At 42.6% G+C, this 22,014-nt stretch overlaps 1 protein-coding gene across 1 annotated transcript in view; it reads left to right on the top strand.

Moving 5' to 3' along the window:
- TBC1D9 (TBC1 domain family member 9) overlaps positions 1-22,014 on the top strand; it is a 121,296-nt gene that overhangs the window by 50,848 nt on the left and 48,434 nt on the right. The window contains exons 3-5 of the mRNA XM_032333469.1: positions 13,625-13,743; positions 21,020-21,248; positions 21,675-21,936. Of these exons, the coding sequence (XP_032189360.1) occupies positions 13,625-13,743; positions 21,020-21,248; positions 21,675-21,936 (610 nt within the window). The remainder of the gene's footprint in view (positions 1-13,624; positions 13,744-21,019; positions 21,249-21,674; positions 21,937-22,014) is intronic.

Below are 22,014 nucleotides of genomic sequence, written 5' to 3'. Positions count from 1 at the left end.
CGGTCCCATCTTCTTTGATTTTTCCCTCCTTTCCCCCCATGAGGGCCCCCCCCCACCTCAAATTCCTCACATCAGAGAGATCATATGATAATTGTCTTTCTCTGATTGACTTATTTCGCTCAGCATAATGCCCTCTAGTTCCATCCATGTTGTTGCAAATGGCAAGATTTCATCTTTTGATGGCTGCATAGTATTCCATTATATCTATATACCACATTTGCTTTATCCATTCATGTGTTGATGGACATCTAGGTTCTTTCCATAGTTTGGCTATTGTGGACATTGCTGCTCTAAACACTGGGGGAGGCACACCCACATTTAACTTCCTAGGCCCAGACGTGTCACATACCACTCATACTATGTTGACGAGAACCAGTCACATGACCCCAACTTAACTCCATGGGCAGTTGGGAAATGAAGAGGAACATGGGGACTACTTGGGCGTCCTCAGTAATACTTACATATCCAAGCACAGTACTTCCTACTTGAGTAGGGATTTTTTTTTCTCTGATCATAATCTATAATAATGTCCTGTGTTTAAAATGGTGGTCAGCAGCCCTGCCATTCGTTATTGGATCTCTCACAAGGATTTTTAATCCAAACTGGCCAAGATTTTTTTAGTTATTTGTTTTTAGTTATTTTTAAAGTTATTTTTAGTTATTTGTTTTTAGCTTTGCATATAACCATAGAAAAGCAAGGGCACCAAGCACTTAATTTTTTACATTTTTTCACCTCCATGTGATTTTTTAAAATTATTATTAATAGACTTTATTTTTTAGAACAGTCTTAGATTTATAGAAAAGTTGGGCAGATAGTCCAGAGACCTCCCATCTTCCCTCCACATACAGTTTCCCTTATTATTAACATCTTAGTATGTTTTAGTAAATGAACTCATATTAATACACTGTTACTTTTTAAAAAAATATATTTATTTGGGCGCCTGGGTGGCTCGGTGGGTTAAGCCACTGCCTTTGGCTCAGGTCATGATCTCAGGGTCCTGGGATCGAGTCCCACATCGGGCTCTCTGCTCAGCAGGGAGCCTGCTTCCTCCTCTCTCTCTCCCTGCCTCCCTGCCTACTTGTGATCTCTGTCTGTCAAATAAATAAATAAAATCTTAAAAAAAAAGAAAAAAGAAAAAAAATATATTTATTTGACAGAGAGAGAGAGGGAACACAAGCAGGGGTAGCAGCAGGCAGAGGGAGAGGGAGAAGCAGGCTCCCTGCTGCGTAAGGAACCTGACATGGGAATAGATCCCAGCACCCTGGGATCATGACCTGAACTGAAGGCAGACGCTTAACTGACTGAGCCACCCAGGCTCCCCTTGATACACTATTATTAAACAAAAGCCACAGTTTATTTAAATTTCACCTAGTGTCCTTTTTCTGTTTCAAGATCCTATCTAGGATACTATATTATATTTCGTTGTCATGCCTCTTCAGGCTCTTCTTGGCTGTGGAAGTTTCTCAGGCTTTCCTTGTCTTGGATGACCCTGCCAGGTTTGAAGGAAGTTACCGGTCAGGTATATTGTAGAGTGTCCCTCTATCGGAATTTGATGTTTTTCTCATGATTAGGCAAAGATTTTTCTTGAAGGAGATCACAGAGATAAAGTGCTATTTTTATCAAATTGTGTCAAGCAAGGGTACAGATTGTTAATTTATGACTAACGAGGTTTTCCTCAATCACCCAGCTGAAGTAGTATTTTTTGAGTTCCTCCACTGGTATGTAACTATTTTCTTCCCCTTTCCATGCTGTTACTCTCCGGAAGTCATTATGCACAGCCCACCCTTAAGGAGTGAGGAGTTTTAATTTATTCAATTATTTTGATCAGTATAGAATCTATGCATATTGATTTTATACTTTGGAGGAGTCCAGTGCTACTTTATTTTGTTGCTCAGATCATTCCAGCTTTGGCCATTGGGAGCTCTTTCAGTTGACTTTGCTCAGTCTTTAAATTGATCTCTGCTCGGTGGGAAGTGCTGTGCTAGGATCTAAAGATATAATGATAATTAGATCCGGTCTCTGCTCTTGAGAACATAAGTAAATATTCAATTATAGCCCAGTATGAACCAGTACCATGCAGTGCCAGCTGATCCCAGGGTGCCCAGCTAAATGCAAGAATCTCAGCTGGCCTTTTACATAGGTAGGAGAGGTTATCTGGGTGTGATTTCCAGCTGCCAGAAGGTCCTGGAGTATGCCCCCAAGGATTTAATGGTACCTGAAATTCTGACATTGTAGTGTTGTATCCCTTTCAAGTTATTCTGGTTAAGATGCAAACAGCCCCATAAGAAATGATGGAATATAGGTATCAGTCATTTATGCCATCTGGCAAATGAAGGAATGGCATCAGGGTGCAGGGCATGGAGAAAACCACCTAGGAGTGTAGGGTGGGGATTGGAGCAAGACGGAGGAGATCGAGGTTAAAGGAAGAGGAAACCTGGAACTCTGGAAGACAGGCTTACCGAGCCACCCAGCCTCCTCTGAGCCAGCACTCCATGGCCATTCTCTCAGTACACGGGAGAAGGACCCTGGGGTGGTTGGTGGGGAAAGGGTCACACTTAGTCCGTGAACATTCTAGAATGTGTTAAAATAGACACTGTAGCCAGCAAGTGAAGAAGTAAAAAGAAAGGGAATTAGAAATCAGGCAGAGCTCCTTAACCACTTGACTTAACACGAGTATGACTAGACACTCTGACACATTCTGTCTCACCTTCCAGCCTGTCTGCTACTTGTGTCCAGAGGGTTTTGAGATCTTTGGAGCCTGGAGCTCCTTAAAGCTCTCTTCTCTCTCCTTACAGCAGTTCTAGGAGCGTGACCTTGCCAGTCGGCGTATGTTTGCATTGAGGGGAGCTGCTGGTGTCACTGTGACTTCTTCTTCTTCTTCTTCTTCTTCTTCTTCTTCTTTTTTTTTTTTTTTAAAGATTTTATTTATTTATTTGACAGACAGAGATCACAAGTAGGCAGAGAGGCAGGCAGAGAGAGAGAGAGAGAGAGATCACAAGCAGGCAGAGAGGCAGGCAGAGAGAGAGGAGGAAGCAGGCTCCCTGCTGAGCAGAGAGCCCGATGTGGGGCTTGATCCCAGGACCTTGAGACCATGACCTGAGCCAAAGGCAGATACTTTAACCCACTGAGCCACCCAGGCGCTCCTGGGTGTCACTGTGACTTCTATTCCTCCCCCCTCGGCCCTAACCTTTCCTTCTTCCCTGTGACCTGACATCACTACTCCTCAGTTAGTTTCTGGGGCATTGCCATTCTCTGATGCAGATGCTCCTGTGAACACTCGTGTAAGAAAGAGCCCAGAGTTACAAAGCCAAATCATTCTTGAATTATTTGCCAAGCCAAGGCTAAAAAACACGAGGCAGGACATGCTGATGGCATAATTTATACCACAAAGAGGTGTACTTTCATTTTCCCAGTAAATAATGCCTGTCACAATGGCATGATCTCATTATAATAAGCCCAGAACAGTTTTAGCTTTTGTATATATTGATTACCCATAGAGTTACCTCCAAAATTTCCTTGTGGAAGACTCCACGGAAGTGACAACCAGCGTGAAAGCCCCATTCACCCATTAGTCCTTCTTATCGATTTCCGTTTAAAACCTAAATTGCTGGCTCCCTTTCAGGGGAGGATTTTAAGAGCGGAAGCTGCCAGCTTTCAGATTTCTCTGATATGCTGACCTTTCCGTTTGTAATTTTAATTTTTTTTATAAACTACAAAGTTGCTATTTGGTGGCAGTGTGTCAAGAGCTTTTTAATCTGCTTGATTTTCATGAATTTTTGCCGTAGAGAATTGTCAGCAGAAAACCGGGTGAGTCTAACCCACTGCCTAGTGGAAGTTACGGGATCGCGAAATACTGGTGTGCGTGATACTTGTGAATCCGCACCTGGTCAGCTGAATTCAAGGGAGTACCTTGCAGCAGTGTCTGCATGTAGACCACTGTCTGTAGAAGAGCAGTGGTGAATCCTAGTTGTTTGACTTGGCTTAGACTTGAGCCACAAAGAGCCAGGCGGGGGGAGGGGGTCTTCTGCATGGAGTCTCACTTCCTCCCAATAGAGCGGTCAGTCACCGGGCCTTTGGCAATCATGTGATCCATACAGAAAGAAGACTGGGAAAAAAAGCAAGAGTTATTTGGTGAAACATTATCTTAGTTATTTCACCAAGAGTTACTTGGTGAAACATCATATGCTGCTTCTAATCTAATGGCTGTATCCAGATTGGTTTGATTTTTTTTTTTTTTTTAAACTTCTCCTTGGCATTGAGTCCTTTCACTGGGAAAGGGAGCCAAAAACATTCCCAAGTAATGACTATTTCTTTTCACTACTACCCAAAATGAAGCCACCATTCTCTTTGCCTTTTTTTTTTTAATTTTTTAAAGAATTTATTTATTTGTCTGAGACAGAAAGAGAGAGAGAGAGAATATGTGTGAGCACAAGCAGTGGGAGTGGCAGGAAAAGGGAGAAGCAGGCTTCCTGCCGAGCAGGGAGCCCAATGAGGAACTCAGTCCCTGGACCCTGGGATCATGACCTGAGCCAAAGGTGGGTGCTGAACCAACTGAGCGGCCCAGGCGTCCTGACCATCTTTCTCTTTGGTTGCTATCCTTTTGTGCCATCAGTTCTAGCCTCCTGAATTGCATTTTGCTCGGTGCTTTATGCAGTGAATTATACCTTTTGCTGTCTCTAAGAACATAAAGGAAGCAATACTCTAGGAATTTGTCTAGCCAGCTTTGCTGAGCTCATTATATGCAGACAGTCTCCCCTTCTCCCCTACCAGTCAGTTGACTGGACTGTTTTGCATCTGAACCTCTCATTAGGGAGCTAAACAGTGACAGGTCTTCCCTTAGCAGCTGGTGTTTTGGACTTGGTGCCCCAGAGGCAGGAGAGAGCCCAGTCCACTTCTCTCCTTAGCCTTCAGTGGATTTCAGCAGAAGGCAGCCCGTTTGGCTCTCCCCATTAGAAGAGCTAGAAGGTTCTAATGGTAAGAAGGGTTATACAGCCTCAATGACAATGCAGACACATAAAAATGCTGGTAACTCCAAGAACGTTGTCTACAGAGCAGCTCGGGGACCACTGAGACGAGGGACAAACAGAAAGAAAGGAGGAGCTGATGACAATTCCCTCTGGATACATGTGACTTTCCAGCAGGACTGTAGGGGAATACGTGTTTGATGGGCACTTCACTGAGGACACAGCCCGGCGTGGTGCCGTGGTTTGTCTGCCTGTTGGTTTAGTTTCTCTTTTCTTTACCATCCCAGAATTTCATCTGGGCCTTGATCGTCATTCATTTTCAGACCCGCAAGCTCTGTGAGCCACCATCGTGCCTCACAGTTTTATTTTACTAGAATGCAAAGGCAAGGTGAATCGTTCAAGTTTACAATGCTAGTTGTAGCTAGCTAGGGAGAGCTGAGACCTAACTCTTAGGTCTCCCCCTTCCTAGCCCAGTACTTTCTGAGCAGTGCCCTACTGGCTTTCATGATTAAGCATTCTTTTAGTCAGCAGCTGGGAAGACCCAGAGTTTCATTAAAGATGGCTAGCGGGTTCTGCTTCTGCTATTTCTCTACAAGGGAGAGAGAAGATGTGGGGTAATTTAGTTGCCATCCACATGAAATGCATGTAATGCGGAAGTTGGCATTTTATAATCCTTCCTTGTTCTGGATATCTACAAGAACTGTTCTTGTATCTTTGGAAACACAGCAGCTTAAAAAGAAGAGCTTGTGGTGCACCTGATTTGGGCTCAGGTCGTGGTCTCAGGATTGTGGGGTCGAGCCCCCTGTCAGACTCTATGCTCAGCAGGGAGTCTGCTTGGAATTCTCTCTTCTTCTCCCTCTGCCCTTCCCACTTGTGCTCACTTGCTTTTTCTCTAGAATAAATAAACCTTCTAAAAAAAAAAAAGAACTTGTTTTTTTCTGTAAAGTAATACATGGTCATTTTATTTTATTTTATTTTATTTTTATTTTTTTTTTTTTTAAAGATTTTATTTATTTATTTGACAGAGAGAGATTACAAGCAGGCAGAGAGGCAGGCAGAGAGAGAGAGAGGAGAAAGCAGGCTCCCTGCTGAGCAGAGAGCCCGACGCGGGACTCGATCCCAGGACCCTGAGATCATGACCTGAGCCGAAGGCAGCGGCTTAACCCACTGAGCCACCCAGGCGCCCCTACATGGTCATTTTAAAAAGTAGAAAATGTAGATAAGAAAAAAGAATAAATTTAAAAACAATAATACCATACTCCAAATCACCTTTTATTTTATATATGTGTGTGTGTGTGTGTGTGTGTGTGTGTGTGTGTGTGCATGTGTACACACATATATATATTTTTTAAGATTTTATTTATTTATTTGATAGAAATCACAAGTAGGCAGAGAGGCAGGCGGAGAGAGAGGGGGGAAGCAGGCTCCCTGCTGAGCAGAGAGCCCGATACAGGGCTCAATCCCAGCACCCTGAGATCATGACCTGAACTGAAGACAGAGGCTCTAACTCACTGAGCCACCCAGGTGCCTCTATATATATGTTTTTTAAAGATTTTATTTATTTATTTGACAGAGAGCACAAGTAGGCAGAGTGGCAGGCAAAGGGAGAGGGAGAAGCAGCTCTTTGCTGAGCAGGAAGCCCAATGCAGGGCTCAATTTCCAGGACCCTGGGATCATGACCTGAGCTGAAGGCAGCCTCTTAACTGACTGAGCCACCCAGATGCCCTATTTTTATTTTATTTTATTTTTTTTTTTAAAGATTTTATTTATTTATTTGACAGAGAGAGATCACAAGTAGGCAGAGAGGCAGGCAGAGAGAGAGAGAGAGGAAAGCAGGCTCTCCGCTCAGCAGAGAGCCCGATGCGGGACTCGATCCCAGGACCCTGGGATCATGACCTGAGCCGAAGGCAGCGGCTTAACCCACTGAGCCACCCAGGTGCCCCGCCCTATTTTTATTTTTAAGGATTTGTTTATTTTAGAGAAAGAAGGAGCACACGAGTGTTGAGGGTGGCAGAGAGAGAGGGAGAAAGAAATTTTAGCAGAACTCCTTGCTGAGTTCCCCACGTGGGGCTTGATCTTAAGACCCTGAGCTCACGACCTGAGCCAAAACCAAGAGTTGGGTGCTTAACTGACTGAAGAACCCAGGGGCCCCTCCAAGTCACCTTTTAGACTTTATATAAACATGTGTGTATGTGTTTACATACATACATACAGACATATGCATATATGTGTGTACATATATGTATAGGCTTTCCATGTTAATAAAACCTATTTCTATAATGTCATTTTTAATAAGTAGGTAATATTTTATTGTGTGTATAACATAATTTATCTGATATGCTATTATCGAAAACAGGAATCTTTTCCCCCCTTATGTTAATTGCATTTTGAACAACCTTTATCAATATCCTCTGGGGGAAAAAAAAACTTTTCACATCCTTTAATTATCACCTGAGGATGAGTTTATAGAAACAGATATGCTGAGTCAAAAAGTATCCATATCTGTAAGGCTTTTAGTGCTCCTGGCTCGATTGCCTTCCAGAAAGATAGCCATTCACTTTCTCCCATTCAGAGTGGGAAAGGACCTTGGTGCTTGGTGAAATACATAAAATAAGGACATCAACCACATTCAGGACTGTAAGAATCTTACAGTCGAGGCTGGGTGAGTTACCTGGTCTTCTCTTTTCTCAAAGTGGTTATAAAGCGGGGTGCCTGGGTACATTGGTTGAGCGGCTCAGTTGATGAAGCATCTGCTTTTGGCTCAGGTCATGATCCCAGGGTCCTGGGATCCAAGTCCCAGATCGGGCTCTCTGCTCAGCGGGGAGTCTGCTTCTCCCACTCCCTCAGCTGCTCCCTCTGCTTGTGCTCTCTCTCTGACAAATAAATAAGATCTTTTTTAAAAAAAATGTGGTTGTGAAGCTATGAGCATATTGTTATGATGCATAAGAGATTTAAGCAGAGTTATGTAAGAAGTTTACAGTAGTTACACAAGGAGTTGTTCTATGAATGCCTTACTCTAGTAATGTGTACACTTTGCAGTCCAAACATAATGATGCCAAACATTACAATGCCCTAGCCAGAGAGATTTCTGTTGAATGCATGTTAGTCAGGCAAGGGTTAAACAGCTAATGTTTTAGAGCCCTGACATCAGAAGTTAGAAATACCTTCTGCATCACATGTCAAGATGAGATCTTTGTCTATTGCTCACGATGATAATAGCAAAAACAACTGTTTATTTAGTGCTCTGTATATTCTACACCTCTGCTCGGGACTTCACGTGTGTGTACTATCTTCTTGAATCCCCAGCACAAACCGATGTGGCAACTGTTGTTACCTACATATTACAGATGAGGTATTTGCAGCACAAAGAAGTTAAGTACTTTACCTAAGATCACAAAGTCAATGTGTGCACTTTTGAAACCAATTCTGCTTTTTTTGACATCAAAGCCTGTGTTCTGATCTATGGTGTGATATTGTCTCCGTAATAACCAGGCTTCTTCTTATTCCAGATAATCTAACCTCCAGTCCTACTTATTGCCCTTAAGTAGGTTTTGTTTCTTGGGGGTTTTTGTTTTGTTTTTCCAACAAACATCCTTTTCTTAAAAAATTCAGTTAGCCGACATAGTACATCATTAGTTTCAGATGCAGTGTTCAATAATTCATCAGTTGCATACAACACCCAGTGCTCATTATGTCACGTGCCCTCCTTAATACCCATCACAGTTCCCCCATCCCCCCACCCACCTCTCTCCGTAGCCCTCACTCAGCTTGTTTCCCAGAGGCAAGGGTCATTCATGGTTTGTCTTCCTGCTGATTTCCTCCCATTGTTTTCCCTCCCTTCCCCACGATCCTCTGCACTAGTCCTTGTGTTCCACATATGAGTGACTCTATACGATAATTGTCTTGGCTCAACTTATTTCACTCAGTAGAATCCCCTCCAGTCCCATTCACGTGGAGGTAAATGGTAGCTCTTCACCCTTCAGTATAGGTTTTGAAGTTAGGTGACCATGCAGCACAAAGGAACACCTGCTGATTAAGTATCAATAGGGCTGTAAGCCTTTGTTCTTAATCCTCAAAGGCTAGATATGGGAGAATCAAATCGTGGGTCCATCTTAATGCTTCTTCCTTTTTATTTCAAGTAGTCTTATGTACTTGAAGATACATTTAAAGTTAGATGAGACACTAGACTAGGATGATTTTGTATTTTTCATCATCTTAAATCATGTTCCGATTTTGCGCAGATACATGCAACAGAGCCTGTGGCTAGTGTTCTTCAAAACCAAACCAAACAAAAACCACCGGTCCAAGAGATAAAGATTCCCATTTTCCCACAATTAATTTCTAAGTAACCTTAAGCCCATCAGGTGTTGATCTAGTTTTGACCACAGCAGGATGCTGCAACCTGGATTGACTTGGATTTTCTGAGGGGTTCGCATGCCCAGCACCAGCTTTCTTTGTAGTTCCAGCTGATCACACAGTCGGGTCTGTTTGTTTGTCCTGCTGTATCTCTATAAATGAAGTGTTTCCAGAAAATGGACAGCCAGGCCCTCCTTTTCTTGTTCTGAGCTTCTAACACCTTCTAACACCTTCTGTCCGAACTGCTGGGCGAACAGACCGGTCCCTATTCACAGCACAAGAGCTCCATGTGTTACCTCACCTTAAAAAGTAACCAAAGAAACCTTCCCAGATCTTAAATAGGCAGCCCTTGTATTTAGTGTCTTGAGAAAGGAAAGAGCTATTATAAGGAACCTGTAGGATGCCGGCCTTTTTCCTGCAGAGTTTCACTCATTCCTGAAGAGTGGTCCGGCAGAGGGACAGTGGGTCTCAGTTAACAGGACGTTCGCTCTGTGATCTCTGAGAGGTAAGAGGTAATGTGGGCTCTGGTCTGGAGTGAGAAGTGGGCAGAAATGGGTGCCTGATTCCAGAAATACTTTTTACAAGGGTGGCATCTTCAGAATTTGTCTCACCAGCTGGGTCACGGACTCCAGCTCTGCTTTGTTGATATTGATCATATTTCTAGTCCCCAGAACCTGGGGTGTTTAGGGAAGTGTTCAGAGAATGTGGTGCTGTTCTAGAGGAAGCAATAAACTTAAAAGGAATATTTCATTACTTGCCCTAGGAAGTATCTTTTGGGTATAGATAAGTATCCATAGTTAATTCCTGAAACTACCATTGGCTGATGGCGTTTGTACCTTTTCTCTCCTCAAATAGTATATGGTGATAAAGGTTTCATATCATGGTACACAAAGTCCTTCCGTATCTAGATCTCAGTCTTCGGGAACTTTGAAATCTTAGATGTAGATAGAGCCAGAAAATCCACCAAAACCTGTTTGGTAGTACAAAAGCAGGCCCAAGGCGCCGAGCATGCTGAAAGATGTGGAACTATGCGGTGGCAGCTCCTTTCCTATGTGGGAGCAGTGAGTGGCTCAGGATAACTCTAGAAACCTAGCCTTTGCCTGTGACACTCACAAGTATGGGAGAAGCAACAGGAGATGGAGAGCAGAATGGAAACCTCACTAGCAGCATCAGTGGGGGGCAGTGGCAGTCGTTGAAGATAGAAAGGTGGGGATTTACATCCTGGGCAACAAAAGTAGGGAGAAAAGCCAATGGTGCAAATGGTGTTAGGTGGTAGAAGGTGGAGATCACGGAAATGATGGACAGTACAATGGGGTGGGTCACAGCAGATCCTAGGGTAGCAGAGAAGGCAGTAGGTGGGGAAGCAATGTTTGTAGTAAATCTGAATTTTAGTACCATAGTACTTGGCTGGCTTACTTAAAGATGGGAGGGGCACCTGAGTGGCAGAATTGGTTAAGCAATTAGGCATCCAGTTGGTTTCATCTTGGGTCATGATCTTGGGGTTGTGGGATGGAGTCCTGTGTGTCGGGCTCCACACTCAGTGGAGAGCACTTCTACCTCTCTTCCTCTCCCTCTGCCTCTCCCCTGCGCCCTCCCCTACTCCCTCTCTCTATCTATAAAAGGAATAAATAAAACCTTAAAAAATATATTTTTAAAAAAAAGGATGGGAATTAGCCATAATGTCCTTGTATTCTATCCACGACAATTGGAAGTATGAGTAGGTGTTTGTTGAATGAGTATATGCATGCATACACCATTTTTACCCTGTGTGTGTGCATGGGTGGGTGTTCTTACGTGAATATGTGCAGAAAGAACACTTTGAAGCATGTGCAAAGCTGAAGGCACACCTGTTCCATTCTAGGTCTTATAGCTGATGGACTTTTCTATCCAGGATGATTGAGGATTAGTGAGGTTGAGCGGAGGTTGGATTCCAGAGCCAATGTAACAGGGGCTCTAAAGTCAAGTACCTGGAGTGACTACCTAGTCAAGGGCAGATCATGGTGAGATAGCACGTGAAAACCAGCCTCTGGAAGGCACATCTGCAGTCAGCATAGGCAGGGGCAGAAGAAGAAGCAATACAGACAGATGCTGGGAATTGTGCCCTACAGAAGCTCAGCAGTCCCGTGGGTCTCCAGGAGTGCCCCTGTCCTCAGGTGCCCACACCCGCCAGTGCCAGTGAGCACAGGTGGCTGGGGTGGAGGGCTCCTGGCAGCCGAGGACAGTAGTGACCTCTTTTCAGACAATGAAGGGCAAACAGTATATTTTATAAATTTTTCCAGCAGCCAGGGCACCTGGGTTACTCAGTCAGACATCTGCCTTTGGCTCAGGTCATGCTGCTCTCAGGGTCCTGGGATCGAGCTCTGCGTCGGGCCCCCTGCTCAGCTGGAAGTCTGCTTCTCCCTCTCCCTCTGCCCCTCCCTGGCCCATGCTCACTCGCTTGTTCTCTCCCAAATAAATGAAATCTTTAAAAAAAAATTTTTTTTCAGTGACTACTGAAAAATTTCAACTCTACAATGTTTGAAAGCACTCTGGTAAACTCCAGAGTGACTCATTCCCCTAAATATTCCAAACGATCATTGTTCTTTGCATCTGAAAAATATTTTCTGTTTTCCAAAGTATCTCTGTGGACATTATTCCTTGGGGTTTCTATAGCATTGCTTTGAGATGGAAAGGGGTGTATGTGTGTGTGTGTGATTCATCTCCATTTTACAGATTAAACAAACTGTCATCCAGCTGGCTAATGGCAGCAGGAGGGGACCCACGTGTCCTGAGTCCTGGCTCTCTCGGTGACATTGTAGTACAGTCTTCCGTTGCCTTTACATGTGGTTGACGATGGCCATGGGTAAAGCCCTCAGGGAGCTGCAGTCTGTTCCTCCGTGCTTTCACAGGAGGGGACCCACGTGTCCTGAGTCCTAGCTCTCTCGGTGACATTGTAGTACAGTCTTCCGTTGCCTTTACATGTGGTTGACGATGGCCATGGGTAAAGCCCTCAGGGAGCTGTGGTCTGTTCCTCCGTGCTTTCACAGGACTGCCTCTCCACTAACTAATCGGCTTCTCGTCCTCTTCTGTTATTCCATTTAGGCAGTTTTGGTGTTTAGTCTTAAAAGAAAATGAACTTGGCTTTGGTTTGGTTTTCCCTCTCCTTAAACAGCAGTTCTGAGACCTCACCTCAAGGAGATTTTAGTTCTGCGATTCTGAGTATCGTTGTAGACCCATTCGTGTCTCCCGCCGTTCTTTGTCAGGAGTCAGAGTGAGATTCTGACTTCCCTTGAATTACTGGTGACAGAGAACAAAGAGTAGCAAAGACACTGTGAAGAAATCAAGGAGAAGAAAGCTTGGAAATCTGAGGAGAGGCCTGGAGGTTGGTTGATGAATCAGTGGAATCAGAAAATCGTTCCTTAATTCTGGAGTGAGCGGTGCCTACAATCTATATATATGACTATGAATGATTTATACAGCCTGGTTTTCTGCAAGATCGTTAACAATCCCAGAGCAAGAATAAAAGGGCAAGGGAAAGGAATTTAGCTCAGTGTCTTTCCAAGCATATCCTGATGCCATTCGTCCATGGGATGCCCTGCATTGGCGAGCGGAGAGCGGTGTCTATTAGATAGGCTACAAGGCCGGGGTGGTTTGAGTGCGGAAACTGCCAGGAGAGGGGACTTAATGCTTCTTAGCCCTGACCGAAAGGGAGTGACTTGCTCAGAGGCTCTGAGGGTGACCTCATCCCATTACATTTCAAGGCAGGGGTGCTCGCGAGAGCCAGGCCGCTGTTCCCCAGCGATTGTCCCCTGTCACATCTCATTCATAACTGAAGTGAGCGAGGATCATTTTTGCCCATTATAGGAGGTGGTTACCGCAGACCTCCAGTGGCACACCAGAGCTCTCAGATTATTGCGACTTAACAACTGTAACCTGGGCCCCTAGGGAGATCTAGGTTAGCCTGTGACGTGCATAGAGGTTCTAGGAGGGAGACGAGTGGAGGGTCGTGCTTAAGTCCCAATCCAGAGAATGAGTGGGAGAAACCTTGCTGCCTTCTACCTGGAGACAGTGTCGGAGGATTTTCTGAACCCACCTGATCGCACTTGACTCTGACGCAGTGCTTACTCTTGGGTTTCCATATCCTTATGTGTCTTCTGGGTCTCTTTGGAAAGGGACAAAGCATTTCAAGGCAGAGCTGTTGGGATGCGGGGGCGGGGGCGGGGTCTCTTTTAGTGCGTCTTGATGAAGTGAGCCTGTTTAAGTATCTTTTAAATTCACCAAATTTTATTATCATTTTTTTAAAAATCATCTTATTATTCGTACAGGCGGTTCCAGAAAAGAAATCACCGAGCACTGGGAATGGCTGGAGCAGAATCTACTGCAGACTCTCTCCATCTTTGAAAACGAGAATGATATCACCACATTTGTGAGAGGAAAAATACAGGTAGTGGGCTGTTTGTTTTGTTTTTAAAGCTTTATTTGTTTGTTTATTTGACAGACAGAGATCCCAATAGGCAGAGAGGCAGGCAGAGAGAGGAGGGGGAAGCAGGCTCCCTGCTGAGCAGAGCCTGACACGGGGCTTGAACCCAGGACCCTGAGATCATGACCTGGGCCGAAGGCAGAGGCTTAACCCACTGAGCCACCCAGGCACCCCTATTTGTTTTGTTTTAACTTTTAATTGGAAATAGTTTCAGATTTACAGAAAAGTTGTAAAAATAAGAGCCCTGTAGACCTTTTGCATACTCTCCTGGTCCTCACGTTTACCCCATTCATGTTATCCTTTGAGTGCTCATTTACTTTTTATTTGAGTGGAATTTCCTACCAAACACTTCCGTGTGTATTTCTAAGAATATTCTGTTAAATAATAACACAGCAGTATAGATTGAACATTAAAGTTCTACTCTAATATTTGGTACATATCCCTGTCTCGTTAATTGATCAGTGTCTACCATTTTTTCCCTTTCAGTCCAGTGCAAGATCCAGTCTGGGAAGCTGTTGAATTTGTTTTCCTCTCTTGTGTCCTTCAGTCTAGAACGTTTCCATTGCCTTTCTCTGTCTTTTAGGACATTCATATTTTTAAGTATGTAGTTCTGTTTGTTCGTTTTTTTTAAACGGGACATTTTCTATTTTGGGTTTTGTCACGTTTCCTAGGATCTGATTCTGACGATGCATGCCCAGGTGGAACGCTTACGTCCTTGTCAGAGGAGCATTTCTGGAGGGACGTGGAATCTCCCCTCGTGGAGGATAGAAAGCCAGAAAGGTGTTACCTACCTGAGTTCTCCACTGTAGAGTTACTAATCTTGCCTTTTCCAATAATAAACAATTTGAAATTTTCTGTGAGAAAACACTTTATTTAAAGCTACACAGATATCCCACTCCTTATCAAAATTTCCCCATGATTTAGTGTCCATTCATGATTTTTTTTTGTCTGAACCAATCTTGGCTGTGACGTTTTTACAAAACAATTGTTTTCCAACCCCAGTATTCTCTCTCATTTATCATTTGGCACCTGTTATTCTGCTATAAGCAAGAGCTCTCTTGGCATTTATTCATCGATTTATTTTTGTTATGGACTCATGGATTCCTCTGGTTTTCAGTTGTTTACGTTTCCCTCCTAGACTTACTTTGGTACTCGCACTGTCCTAAACCTACAGCATGCCTTCTTCATCCTCGTGTCCTGTCCTTATTACTTTTTTGAACACTTGTTGACTTCAGCTATAGCAGGATATCCCAGACTCATCATTTTTTTTTTTTAAAGATTTTATTTATTTGAGAGAGAATGAAAGCGAGAGAAATCACAGAAGGAGAAGCAGACTCGCTGCTTAGTGGAGGGAGTAGGATTTGTTATGTAGGGTTTGATCCCAGGACCCTGGGATCATGACCTGAGCCGAAGGCAGACATTCAACCAACGGAGTCACCCAGGCACCCTGTGTCCCAGACTCATCTTGTACTTTCTCTGTCCCAGTCCTGGAATGAGCCCTGTTTCCATTTGCTTTCAGTTTCAGGCCCATTCTTCTAACATTATTAATTTATGTTAGTTTAATATTTTTTGCAGGTAGAAAATATTAGCATGCTTCCAAAAGTTTAAATTTCCCAAACTTCCAAAAGTTTAAATTACTCCCTCTTGCATTTTTGCAACCTTGTTCTCACCAACTCCTTGCAGTTAACTAACTTCTTTGTTATCTGGTCTATCTATCCTTCCTGTCTTTCTTTTTGTAAAAAGAGGCAGATGTGTGTATTTTTCCTATTTCTCTTTAAATCTTACAAATAATCCTTCATGTATATATTCTCCTCTGCATTTGCTCTTTTCACTCAGTAACTCTTGGGTAACACTTTGTATTGGTTCATAGAGAGTATCCACATGTTGTTTGTTTTTTATTTTTTTAAGAATTTTAAATTTATTTCTTTATTCAACAGACAGAGATTGCAAGTGGGCAGAAAGGCAGGTGGGGGGGGCGGGAAGCAGGCTCCCCACTGAGCAGAGAGCCCAATGAGTGGCTTGATCCCAGGACCCCGAGATCATGACCTGAGCCAAAGCAGAGGCTTTAACCCACTGAGCCCCCCAGGCACCCCTGCTGTTTGTTTTTTTAAAAAAACATTTTAATAGTTTTGTTTTTATTTTGAAATACTAATTTTTGGGGCACCTGGGTGGCTCAGTGGGTTAAAGCCTCTGCCTTCGGCTCAGGTCATTGTCTCAGGGTCCTGGGATAGAGCCCTGCATCGGGCTCTCTGCTTAGTGGGGAGCCTGCTTCCCTTCCACTCTCTCTGCCTGCCTCTCTGCCTACTTGTGATCTTTGTCAAATAAATAAATAAAATCTTAAAAATAAAGAAATATTAATTTTTAGTTTTACAGGAGAACTGTAAAGATAGGATAGAGAATTTCCGTAGACCCTACCACTTAGCTCTCATTAATATTAGCATCTTCTGTAACCATAGTGTATTTATTGAAACTAAGAAATGAACAGTAATGCAATATTGTTTAATTACAGAGGCACCTGGGTGGCTCAGTCAGTTAAACATCTGACTCTTGGTTTCTGCTCAGGTCACGAACTCAAGACTATGAGATCGAGCCCCTTATCAGGCTCTGCACTCAGTGTGGAATCTACTGAAGATTCTCTCCCTCTCCCTCAGCTCCTCCCCTTGCTCAGCCCCTCATGGTGCATGCGTGCACTCTCTCTCTCTCAAATAAAAAATAGATCTTTAGAAAGAAAATCTTGTTTACTACAGACTTTATTTGGATTTTACCAGTTTTTCCACTTCACGTCTTTTTATCCCGTGATCTAATCCAGGATCCCAGAGTGCCTGATTCTTCCGAAGAGGTGAATATTATGTGTACATGTGCTATAAAGAATTCAGCACTCCTCTACACTTGGATATTTAAGTAGTTTCCAATATTTTGCAATCATAAATAATTATTATATATATATATATATATATACACACACACACAAACATATAGTATATGCATGAATTATAATTCATACATATAATAATATACATGGATATGTGTATGTATGTATAAACATATACATTTGTGTGTGTGTGTGTTTTGTGGGTATCTCTCTTTAAGATATACTGTTAGCAGTGGGATTAGCAGATCTAGGGGTAAATGAATGTGTCATTTTGCTTAATATTGCCAAATCCTCCCCCCCCCGCCCACACAGGAATTATACCATTTTACATTCCCACTGGCATATATGGGAATGCCTGTTTTCCTACAACTTCATCAAAAAAGTAGATTATCAGGCTTTTGAGTTTTTGCCAATCTGATGGGGGGAAATATTTTAGTGTTATTTTAATTTGCATTTATCTCACTTATGAGTGAAGTTGAATCATCTTTTTAAATCCTTAATGGGCCATTTTTATATCTCTGTAGAATGCCCGCTCATGTCTTTCACCTATTTTTCTATGGGTATTTGGTCTTATTTTTCTTAATTTTTAAGTTCTTTTATATAAAGGCCATTAGCCTTTTTTTTTTTTTTTTAAAGATTTTATTTATTTGAGAGAGAGAGAGAGAATGAGAGGGGGAGAAGGTCAGGGGAAGAAGCAGACTCCCCATGGAGCTGGGAGCCCGATGTGGGACTCCATCCGGGGACTCCAGGATTATGACCTGAGCCGAAGGCAGTCGCTTAACCAACTGAGCCACCCAGGTGCCACGCCGTTAGCCTTTTTTAAAAAAGGATTTTATTTATTTGAGAGAAAATGAGAGAGAGCATGAGAGGGGAGAAGGTCAGAGGGAGAAGCAGACTCCTCACAGAGCTGGGAGCCTGATCTGGGGACTCCGGGATCATGACCTGAGCTGAAGCCAGTAGCTTAACCAACTGAGCCAGCCAGGCGCCCAGCCACTAGCCTTTTGTTGGTGATATATACCACAGATATTTTCCCTAAGTTTGTCATTTGCCTTTTGACTTTGCTCATGATAGTTTTTTCCATGGAACGTGTAAATGTTTTATTTAGTCAAAATTAGAAATTCTTTCCAGATTTTTAGTCATTGTTAGAAAGCCTTTCTTTATATCTGGATTAAGAAAGAATTCTAGGAAGTGATCTGATAGTTCATCTCTCATTAAAATTATACAGGATGGCCAATTTCTACCTGATTTCTTCTCTTTCACTAAACTTTTACATGAACAAGGAATAGTTTTAAAGATTTTATTTATTTGACAGATGGAGATCACAAGTAGGCAGAGAGGCAGGCAGAGAGTGAGAGGGAAGCAGGCTCCCCGCTAAGCAGAGAGCCGGACGTGGGGCTCAATCCCAGGACCCAGAGATCATGACCCGAGCTGAAGGCAGAGGCTTTAACCCACTGAGCCACCCAGGCGCCCCTCAAGTAGTAGTTTTATAATCAGAAAAAAAAGTGGAATATCATTGCTTTTTAGGGTCTGTTATTTTTGAGGGAGTGAATTGAATTTTAACTGGACCACATAAAATTAGGGAGGGTTGAACAGCACAAAAGCACGTGTAACATATCACCCTCTTCCCTTTCCCCCACCCTTTGCCCCTCAAGATGGATGTTTTTCACTGCTTCAGGATGGCTGATTTCAGTTTCTCCTCCATGGTCATGATTAAGGAAACAAGACAGGTAGTGAAGAGGGTGAAGATGGGAGCAGGGAAGATGCTGGAAAGGGTCAGTTTGAAGCTGGGAGGAGGTAGGAGTTTCCAAACAAAAAAGTATTCTCGAATACCCGAGAGTTGTTTTATTGATAAAACCCTTCTGATTTTCTGAATTTCTGATTTTCTGAATTTCTGGGAAGTAATGGAGACAGAGAGAGTGTGAGCTTCCTCATCTGACCATGTCTCAGGGGGCAGCTGACTGGTGTGGGGATGGTCGTCAGGCCTCTTCCCTGTGCAGGAGGCACTTCTGAGGTCCTCAGTTAGGTCTTGCTAGTCCTCCCTCAGATGGTACGTCTTTGGATAATAGATACAAATTACTTAGAAGTGACAATAGCCAGGAGGAAAACAAAAACAAACACACAAAAAAACAGAAAATAAAACAAAGACCAATTATGTCAAATAGCCATTCTTTTCACTGTTCTTATTACACCAAAAATGTCACATTTAATTCCCCTGAAACCAATTATGAGGAAGGAATTGCTATTAATGCAATTATGTGTGAAAGAATGTCATTTATGTGCAAATGAATGCTTTAAGCATTCCCAGTTGTCCAATCATGAAGGGAACCAACAAATGTATTTGTTTTGAGATTTAATTAACTTTTATAAATTATAAATGTAATAATTAACTGCAGAGGCAACCATAACTCAAACCCATAGATAATATTTTGTATATTTATTTCTAGATTTCTTGAGTGCATTTTATCGTAATAGTCTTACTGTGCATATAATTTTATATCACGTCTTTGTCTCCTTGACTGGTATTGTTACATAATTCTTTGCTGTTATTTTAATAATGTAACATCATCCCACTATAGACTATACCATTCCTCTCTTTCTAGAAGTCTCTTTAGATTCTAGACCAGTTGGGGTAGGCACAAACAGTAATAGCATACGGTGAACACTTGTTCATATAAATTCTTCTGGAGGTTTTGTTTCATTCCTTTGGGATGGATTACAGTTTATAAAATGTTGATTATTAAGTTTACACCTTTTTAGCGGCCCTTAGTAGAGGTTGTCGGTATATTAGAATTCCTGTGCAATTATATCATTGCTCACTTTTCAGCATTCTGGTTGTTTAAACGGTTTCCCAGATTTAATAGGTAAAAGTTGGGCTCTTACTGTTTGAATTTTCTGTCTTTGATTATGAGGTTGAACATTTTTTCATGTTCGCTAAGTTAATTTTCCTTTTTGTGAATATCGTGTCACTGTCCTTTGTGTATTTGAATTTGTATTGGGCATCCCAAATATTTGGATGGTAGTGATTTTTCAAAGTTATGTGGAGCTGTTGCCTGGAATCAGGATAACCTGTTTTATGTGATGTAGTACCTGTAGAATGTAGAAGAGGGAGATGTTTCTTCCCTTTGCTCCATCAGCTGGTCCACTTAGCTACAAAAATTATAAGCAAACTAGGGAGAGGTTCTGCCTTCTGGATCCTCTCTCTTCTTAAAGTTGGAGAAGTTGGGAAGTAAACCTTAGTGGGACTGTTACCTTTACTGTTGAAGTTAGTTGGCAAGGCCCAGCCTATTGATATTATATACCATGCCTTGGAGTGTTCCAGTGTTGTTTCTCAGTTCTACAGCCTCATAAATTCTCTCATATTAGAGACATATTGTTTTTAAAATTTAGATGAACATTCTAGAAGTCTGGTATTTAGTAGATCTGGGATAATGTAGTTTGAATGTTTGTCCACTTAAAACATGGCTGTCATTTGGTTTGTTAGACATCACTCCCTTCTAATGCTCTTATTCTGACTTCAGGTCAGAGCCCTGCTAAGTGGTCCAGGGGAACAGGTATTATCCCACTTACTCTAAGTTGATTGGTTATTGGGGTTGCCTAGAAACCCAACTGCTACTACTTATTAGTGGTTTCCGACTCAGTCACTTTTATTTATTCACTTATTTCATATACATATAATTTATATAATACATATATAATATATATGCATTTCAAATACCTCTCTAAAGGCATTGATAATTTGAAATGTCACGTGGGCTGTAGGTATATTTGCCAACTGGGAAAGGTTTGTACATCCTTCTTCTGAAGTGGCTTCTTCTCCCCACCCAGAGGTCTAGTACCCTCGTGCCCCCTCACGGTTGTCTGAAGTTCCCTAACACAGCACGCTCCCACAGCCTGCTCACCCCCAGATTAGCCTCGGTTCCAAATGGATCTCCCCTGCTCTCCGTGAAAGCCAGTCCTCCCTGTTCTCTTAATGAAGTAGTAATCTTGAGAAAAGCAGAAACTGACCTTTGGGGTGACTTTATCATGATGAGCTAGGAAAAGCAGTAGAATTTGCAAAATCTTTTTATCTCCTCATTTGTAGACTAAGACCACGGGCTTCATTCTAAGTGAACCTCTTAAAACGATTAACACCCATAAACAGATAATCCAATCGATATTGTTATTTGAAGATCTTTTAGTACACAAGTGCTTCCTGGTAATGGGCTTAGAACTGGGGGGCTGCCTTTGAAAAATAATTCATCAATTAAAAAAAATTCTAGCATGAGTAATTGTTTTTTTTTTTTCTTTCCAATATTTATAGCATGCAGAAAAAAAGCAGCCCTAGTCTTGTTAATACTCGTCTTGTGCCTCATTTTCTCCTTGCTCCAGGGCATCATTGCAGAGTATAACAAGATCAATGACGTAAAGGAAGATGATGACACGGAGAAGTTCAAAGAAGCCATTGTGAAATTCCACAGGCTGTTCGGGATGCCCGAGGAAGAGAAACTCGTCAACTATTACTCTTGCAGCTACTGGAAGGGGAAGGTCCCCCGCCAGGGCTGGATGTACCTCAGTATTAACCACCTTTGCTTTTATTCTTTCCTTATGGGAAGGGAAGGTGAGCTGTCTAGAACGTCAGAGGGAAGCTTGGGAAAGTCTGCTGAAGTGTTGCCCCAAACTCATAAACCACATCAGAATGCCCCAAATAGATCTGTAGTGATGACTCAGTCTACACTGTGTTTTAACTATGTAACAAGTAAAGTCAATTATTCTCATTATTTTAAAAAAAAAAAAAAGGTTATTAAATAATAGAGAGTCCCCAAAGCTGTAATAAACATTGTTGACATGGACTTCAGTCCATAATAAGGATGACTTCAGAATTTATGGGGTCCGAATTTGTCTCTCACACAAACAGAACAGTAACAGATATGGCACATGCAAATTCCAAGGAGTTCAGCGAGATGGAGGGCTGGGTGGTGAGACTGAAGGATCCTTTGGGAATTTTAAGGAGCCAGGTGCTGACCAGCTTATTCCCTGTGCCCAGCCAAGCTGGTGATCCGGTGGGTGGACATCACACAGCTGGAGAAGAGCGCCACACTGCTCCTGCCTGATGTGATCAAAGTGAGCACGAGGTCCAGTGAACATTTCTTCTCCGTCTTTCTCAACATCAATGAGACCTTCAAGTTGATGGAGCAGCTGGCGAACATAGCCATGAGGCAACTCTTAGACAATGAGGGATTTGAACAGGACAGATCCCTGCCCAAACTGAAAAAGAAGTCTCCTAAAAAAGTGTCGGCCCTGAAACGGTAGGTGACAGAGACAAAGTCTTACGTGCTTCAGAAACAAGAGACTCTCACATTCTTCTGTGAAATGTAACCTTTTCT

Source organism: Mustela erminea, chromosome 2 (genome assembly GCF_009829155.1).
Source record: "Mustela erminea isolate mMusErm1 chromosome 2, mMusErm1.Pri, whole genome shotgun sequence".
Taxonomy (NCBI): Eukaryota; Metazoa; Chordata; class Mammalia; order Carnivora; family Mustelidae; genus Mustela; species Mustela erminea.
This window is presented reverse-complemented; position numbering and strand designations above follow the sequence as displayed.